At 45.1% G+C, this 7444-nt stretch overlaps 1 protein-coding gene across 3 annotated transcripts in view; it reads left to right on the plus strand.

Moving 5' to 3' along the window:
- The first annotated feature begins 5310 nt into the window (after positions 1 to 5310).
- NAMPT (nicotinamide phosphoribosyltransferase) overlaps positions 5311 to 7444 on the plus strand; it is a 59176-nt gene continuing 57042 nt past the window's right edge. For all 3 annotated transcript variants that reach the window (XM_004382605.3, XM_023737056.1, XM_023737057.1), the window contains exon 1: positions 5311 to 5476. In XM_004382605.3, coding sequence (XP_004382662.1) covers positions 5420 to 5476 — 57 coding nt within the window. In that variant the 5' untranslated portion in view covers positions 5311 to 5419. The remainder of the gene's footprint in view (positions 5477 to 7444) is intronic.

The following is a 7444-nucleotide window of genomic DNA, read 5'->3' on the forward strand; positions in this document are numbered from 1 at the left end:
GTGGTGGTATAATAGGTTCTAAAATCAGGTAGTAGGAGGCCTCCCACTTTGTTCTTCTTCTTGAGTAATGCTTTACTTATCCAGGGCCTCTTCCCTTTCCATATGAAGTTGGTGATTTGTTTCTCCATCTCATTAAAAAATGCTGTTGGGATTTGGATCAGGATTGCATTGTATCTGTAGATTGCACTGGGTAGAATTGACATTTTCACAATGTTGAGTCTTCCTATCCATGAGCAAGTTATGTTTTTCCACTTATGCAGGTCTCTTTTGGGTTCTTGCAGTAGTGTCTTGTAGTTTTCATTGTATAGGTCTTTTACGTCTCTGGTTAGATTTATACCCAAGTATTTTATCTTCTTGGGGGCTATCATAAATGGCATTGATTTCGGGATTTCCTCTTTGAAGTTCTCTTTGTCGGTGTGGAGAAATCCGATTGATTTTTGTATGTTTATCTTGTATCCTGATACTTTGCTGAAATCTATTAGTTCCAGTAGTTTTCTTGAGGATTCTTTGGGGTTTTCTGTATATAAGATCACCTCGTCTACAAACAGAGATATTTTGACTTCTTCCTTATCAATTTGGATGCCCTTTATTTCTTTTTCTAGACTAACTTGTCTGGCTAGGACCTCCAGCACAATGTTGAATAAGAGTGGTTATAAAGGGCATCCTTGTCTGGTTCCTGTTCTCAAGGGGGAATGCTTTCAAACTCTGTCCATTTAGGATGATGTTGGCTGTTGGCTTTGTATAAACGCCCTTAGTTATGTTGAGGAATGTCCCTTCTATTCCTATTTTGCTGAGAGTTTTTATCATGAATTGGTGCTGGACTTTGTCAAATGCCTTTTCTGCATCAATTGATAAGATCATATGGTTCTTTTCTTTTGTTTTATTTATGTGATGGATTATATTGATTGTTTTTCTAATGTTGAACCATCCCTGCAGACCTGGTATAAATCCCACCTGATCATGGTGAATTATTTTTTTGATAAGTTGTTGAATTCTATTGGCTAGAATTTTGTTGAAGATTTTTGCGTCAATGTTCATGACGGATATTGGTCTGTAATTTTCTTTTTTTGTGGTGTCTTTACCTGGTTTGGGTATCAGGGCTATGCTGGCTTCATAGAATGAGTTTAGGAGTACTCCATCCTTTTCTATGCTCTGAAGTACCTTTAGTAGTCGTGGTATTAACTCTTCTCTGAGAGTTTAGTAGAATTCTCCAGTGAAACTGTCACTTCCATCTTCTTGTGATGCTTCCTGCATAATTTAATATTTTCCCTGTAGAATCCTTCACTGTTGCAACTTGAATTTTTTGAAAGTCTTGAATTTTTTCTTCAGTTATTTCAGCTTGAGAAATGCCGAGCGTGTTCTTCCCCTTTGGTTTTGTATCTCCAGCTCTTTGCACATGTCATTATAATAGTTTACTTTGTCTTCTCAACCCGCCCTTTGAAATCTTCTGTTCAGTTCTTTTACTTCATCATTTTTTCCTTTTGGTTTAGCTACAGGATTTTTTTTTTTTTTTTTTTAATGTAGGTGACAGTTATTCTATCACTTCTGTACTTTTAGATTGTTGTCGTTATTTGCTGTCAAATCAATTCCAACTCATGGCAACCCCGTGTTCAGAGTAGAACTGCTCTATAGGGTTTTCAATGGCTGCTTTTTTTTAAAATATGCCTCTGTGTGGACTTGAAGCTCCAACCTTCCGGTTAGCAGCCAAATGTGTTAACAGTTTGCGTCACCCAGGACCTCCAGGGGTAAGCAGCATAAATAAATAAGCAAGTCCTTGAAGATCACTGGCGTTCTTTGTTGTTGTTAACTGCCATTGAGTTGGCCCCCAACTCATGGGAATCCCATGCACAATAGAACAGAATGCTACCCTGTCTTGCACCATCCCCATGGTCGGTTGGGGGTCAGACTGCTGTGATCTATAGGGTTTTCAGTGGCTGATGTTAGAAGTGGATCACCAGGCCTTTCTTCCTAATCTTAGTCCAGGAGCTCTACTGAAACCTATTTAACACCATCAAGCCAAAAAAACCCATTGCCATGGAGTTGATTCTGACATAGCAATACCCAAACTCTACTGACAGATAGGTGTGACGGTACATAAGGTACATTGGCTGGGTATGGAACCTGATCTCCCACGTGGAAGGCAAGAATTCTACCACTGAATCACCACTGTCCCTACTTTCTTTCCGTAGGGATGAGTCCTTTTCCTTAGGAAATTAGAATTCAGGGAGGAGGTCCCCAGTGGACCTCAGATTTTTGAGGAAGAAAAGTCTGAGTTTAATTAAAATTTCTTAAGAAGGCCCTCTTCTAGTTTGTGTTTGTGACAATTGTTGCTAATGGTAAGTCTAGAGGAGGTTTTGTAGCATGATGGATATGGCCATTGTCAGGAGATACAGCTGAGTGAGTTCCACACCTACTTCTCCAATTTTTTTACTAAGGTGAAATCAGCTCAGATTGGAATGCCTGAGGCAACTTTGGAAATGTAAAAGTGTACCAGAGAGTGCCTGGAAGGATGTGCAGAAACAGGTGTGGTGCAGTAACACCCACTTTGCCTTGGTGACTATAGCTGATCAAATATGAGTCTTTCATAGCACTCTGAGCAATATAAACAAGGAATTTGGCTCCCAAATAGCCTGCTTGATTGGCTGTTTGGTAAAAATGATAGATTCATCCAGGACTTTAAAGTGAGAGAGGCCCATCTGGGTCCATATTGAGTCATTATTTGTCATGTTATGGTGACCCACAAAAAAAGTTTCTCAAATATTTTATATGCTATTGGGTATGGCATAGCAGTTAAGAGGTCTGGCTGTTAACCAAAAGGTCAGCAGTGTGAACCCACTAGCCCTCCTTGGAAACCCCATGGGGCCGTTCTACTCTGTCCTATAGGGTCACTGAGTCAGAATTGGCTCAACAGCAACGCGTTTTTTTGGCTTAGGTAACAAACAAAATATTGGCTATTAAATCATCTTCTAAAGAGGGAAGGTATTTCAAATTGAAATCTTGACTTTGTATTTGGTGATAATTTCTTAGTTTTAAACCCCAGTTAATGTAAAATTGGTGCTGCTTAAACATATAGTTACATAGGGAATATGCCTAATTCTATTTTAGGCAAATGGTGATTTTCTATTGGTAACATGACTTCATTGTCATCTTTTCCAACAGGAATTGTAAGAATTTAAGTCAAGAATACTTGTACAGGTCTTATGACTGCTTCTGCATATAACAAGCAGTGTCAAGACAACACTAACATTTTTTATTTGCACTGATATTAATTTTTTTCATTTTAAAACTACAAATTCAACATAAAGTCTGTAAGATTTAATTTTATTGTTTTTAATGCTAACAAAGCCCACTTTATAATCAGAATCTTTACTTTTTTTTTTCTTTTCCTGAATAAAGAAACATAGAACAATGGTCAGTTATACATTCAGGATTCCAGTAAGAATTTGTCATTTAAGAGAGGTTATGTAAATTTAAAATGAATGGAGGAGGGAAAAAAGCAGTAAATTAAGAAAGGTGAAAGGATTTTTTTCCTTCTTTGAACTGTGCTGCTTGAACTAATATAACCAAATCTCCCTAATTTTTTAAAAATAATTTATTAAAAAAAATTTTAAACAATTGTCCCCGCTAAACACAGGGAGGGGTAACAACAAATCCTCCTTTGTTTCAAACCTTGTTGATGAAAATAATTCAAAATGTGTTAGTATTACGTACGACCTGGTGAGTGCGTTGGGCATATCTCATCACTTCCATGATCTTTCCCCTGCATTGTATCTACCTATAGGACATCATGCTTGGTAAAGTAGGTCAGCAAAAAAGAGGAAGACCCTCAAGGAGATTGATTGACACAGTGGCTGCAACAATGGGCTCAAGCATAACAACTACTGTGATGATGGCACAGGACTGCGCAGTGTTTCCTTGTGTTGTACACAGGGTCGCTATGCGTCGGAACTGACTTTATGGCACCTAACAACAACATACATGGAGATGATTGTCAAGAATCTACTGATTCCAGTGTCTGGACTCTTAAAGTTGCTTTCATTTGAAGATGTTCCAGCTGTGTTCCCAGCTTTCTTGCGAAGAATTTCTCTCAATTCACACAAACCCTCCTCCTCCCCCGCCCCAGGGTAAAATGAGACTTCCACTAACTTGAAGAACGGTCTATAAAGTTCCTGTACCAGTTTTCGATAAACTGCTTTTTGCCGGCTATTTGTATCCGGTAAAAACCTATTATAAAAAAATAAGAAACTATTAAAATATGAATATGCAGACAAAGGGAATCGTAGTTTTATGAAAAATGAAATCATGAATTGAGAACGGCGCTGGTGGATGATTTGTATTTAGGTGAAGTCATCTGATGTTTCACTTGCTTATTTGGGGGTTGCCAAACTGTTTCCCAAGACTTAAAGATTATTAACGATGATAAAACTCAGTTTCGAATCCTGTCAAAGGCTCGGCCCGTTGCCTTTTACTTCCAGGCAATACTTGATTCAATCAGGTCTTGCCCCTGTGAGGACTGATTTCAACCCTAGCCTTTCGACACAGGTTATTTTCTCCGAAGGAAAGTCAAAACATCCAAAAATCAAAGAACTCAGCCATCAATAGAGCCGGAGGAAAGTGGAGTAGACACATTAAACGGGCTCCTCAGACCTTACTCATCACCTCAGCCTTTAGGGATGTTAAAGCGAGGACTAGGAGGAACCGGAGGGCAGAGAGGGATGGCGGTAAACGGCTCGAGCTTTAGTCCAAGCCAGAGACAAAGGTGAGTAACTGCGCATAGGGAACGGAGAGATGGGCAGTAGGAGGCTCCACAGTTCCCAGCCGGGTGGCGTGACTTTAGTAGGACCCAGAAAATCAGCCAGGACTGGGTAGGGAAGGAAGGTCCACGCCAGGGGGGCGAACCGCCTGATCGCAGGAGGGGCGCGATTGGGAACGCCCCTTCCGGGCCCCGCCCCGCTGCGCGGGGTTGAGCAATGAAACCCAGGCGAGCGCCCGGTCACGCGCCGGGGCGGCCAGACCGCCTCCGGCTTCCCTGGGCGGGCGGCTCGGAGGAAGAGCGCGTGCCTCACGTCCTCTCCGCCCAGTCCCGCCCCCTGCGCGGTGCGCACGCGCGATCATCCCGCCCCGCCCCTTCTCGTCCCCGCTGGGGTGATAGGGTGGGGGCGGGGTAGCCGAAGTGGGGCGACCGCCCGGGCTCCTAGACTGCGAGCACGCGAGCCACCGCTGCCACCTCCGCCGCGTCACGGCTCCCGGGCCCGCCCGCTCCTGGCCCCTCCTTCCCGTGCCGCTTTCCCCTCCTTTTGCCCTCCCCCTCCGACCGAGCGGTGACCTAAGCAACGGAGCGCAGTGAAGCCCATTTTTCTCTTTCCTCGCAGCCGCGCCGTGGAGCCCGTGGCGCGCGGCCCCCACATTGCGGCCCGAGATGAATGCTGCGGCAGAAACCGAGTTCAACATCCTTCTGGCCACCGATTCCTACAAGGTAGAAGCTCGGGGCGGAGGCAGGTGACGAAGGAGGAAGGGGCGCGTCGGGGACGGGCGAGAGGCGGGAGGTGGCTGGGTCTGGGGTCGTGGCGCGGGGGCGGCCCCGTGGGAAGGCGCCGGCGGCGGCGGCGGGGCAGGTGAAGCTGACGCCGCAATGGGAAGGAGGTGGATGGAGGAGGGATGGAGGGATGGACGACAGGAGGCGGGGCCTGCGGTGCGCGGTAGGGGGGCGCGGCGAGGGGCTGAGGCGGGTCCGTGGCAGGCACCGCCCGAGAGCCCGCCGGTGCCTCCGCCAGCCTTGGGGCTCGGCCAGCGCCGTGGGGTCGGGACCGGGGAGGGTCGGGCTTTCCCTGCCGAGCGCACACCTTCCCTAGGAGCCGTGGCCTCTTGGCCTCAGACTGGACTGGGTTGGGTTGCGCTGGGCGAGGGCTTCCCCGAGGAGCGGGTCTGTTAGGTAACGGCCCCTGGGGCTCGGGGGTGGAGAGACGGAGCGGAGTTTGAGAAATGGGATTTTCTCTGCCCATTTGGGTCCTGTCCATTCGCCCCTTGCTGGACAGCTACGACCCTTCTCGGGGAAGGGGTGGACGAGGTCCTGGGAGGGGCGCCGGAGCAGCCACGTTCTTCTGCCTGTAGCCCCCGTGTGGAGGGCACATGTCTGTCCCCTGTATCCGTGCTGGACCCGCCCCACTCCATTGGGCTCCGTTTCAAACTCCTTTGCTCATAGTGATCACTCATGCTCCTTATCCGGTATTATAAAAGCCAATCTGCCCTTACTCCGCTGGGTACAGTACAGTATTTCTGTGAAAAGGAAAGTGAAACACGAGGAGTTAAAGAAACTATAGTTTTAACCCTGGGGAACGTGCAGAGAGGGAAATGGCACATTTGTGTTAGTATGCCTATTGGACGCTTGCATGTGTAGCTGCCCCATTAATTTATTTGAAACACACATTAGTAAAATGAAAAATAATTAAAGGAAAAATCTGGCAAGTATTCTTTACTCTGGTTTCTAAATTATATGAAGTAAACCGGACCATGCTAAACTTTGTTAACCAAGACACTTAAAAGAAGAAATGTCAGACCAGAAACCCCAGTTGCACAAAATGAATTTTAATGTTTTATTTGAGCAACATGGTGGTTTGGAGTATAGTGGTAAAGCATAGTATACCCTCATGGTTGTTTTTTGTTATTGTTTGCTTTTTGTTTCTTTGTCTTTAATTTTCCTTAAATATTCTGAGAAAGTATTTTGGAATCCCAGTTAAGTTTTTTTTTTTTTAAATTGTACTTCAGGTGAAGGCTTACAAAACAAATAGCTTCTCATGAAACGGTAGTACACATATTGTTTTATGACATTGGTTAACAACCCCACAACATGTCAACCCTCTCCCTTCTCGACATTTTTGTTGTTGTTGTTGAAAATATACGTAGCCAAAGATACACCATTTCAAAAATTTTTACATGCACAGTTCAGTGACATCGACTACGCTCTTCCAGTTGTGCTGCTATTCTCACTTTAGATGAAGGCTTACAGAACAAAATAGTTTCTCATTCAACAGTTAGTACACATGTTGCCCTATGACAGTGGTTAACAACCTCACTACACATCAACACTGGCCTTACTCAACCTTGGGTTCCCTATCACTAGCTTTCCTGTTCCCTTCTGCCTTCTAGCCCTTGTCCCTGGACTGCTGTGCCTCACTAGTCCCATTTGGTTTTGTGGGGCTGTCCAGTCCCCGGCTGAACGGTGAACATCAGAAGTGACTTCACCACTGAGCTGAAAGGGTGTCTGGGAGCCATACTGTCGGGGTTTTTCCAGTCTCCTTTAGGCCAGTAAATCTGGTCTTTTTTTTGTGAGTTAGAATTATGCTCTACATCCTTCTCCAGCTCTGTCCAGACCCTCTGTTGTGATCCTGGTCAGAGCAGTCAGTGGTGGTAGCTGGGCTCCATCTAGCTGTACTGGACTCAGTCT

Source organism: Trichechus manatus, unplaced genomic scaffold (assembly GCF_000243295.1).
Source record: "Trichechus manatus latirostris isolate Lorelei unplaced genomic scaffold, TriManLat1.0 scaffold00096, whole genome shotgun sequence".
NCBI lineage: Eukaryota > Metazoa > Chordata > Mammalia > Sirenia > Trichechidae > Trichechus > Trichechus manatus.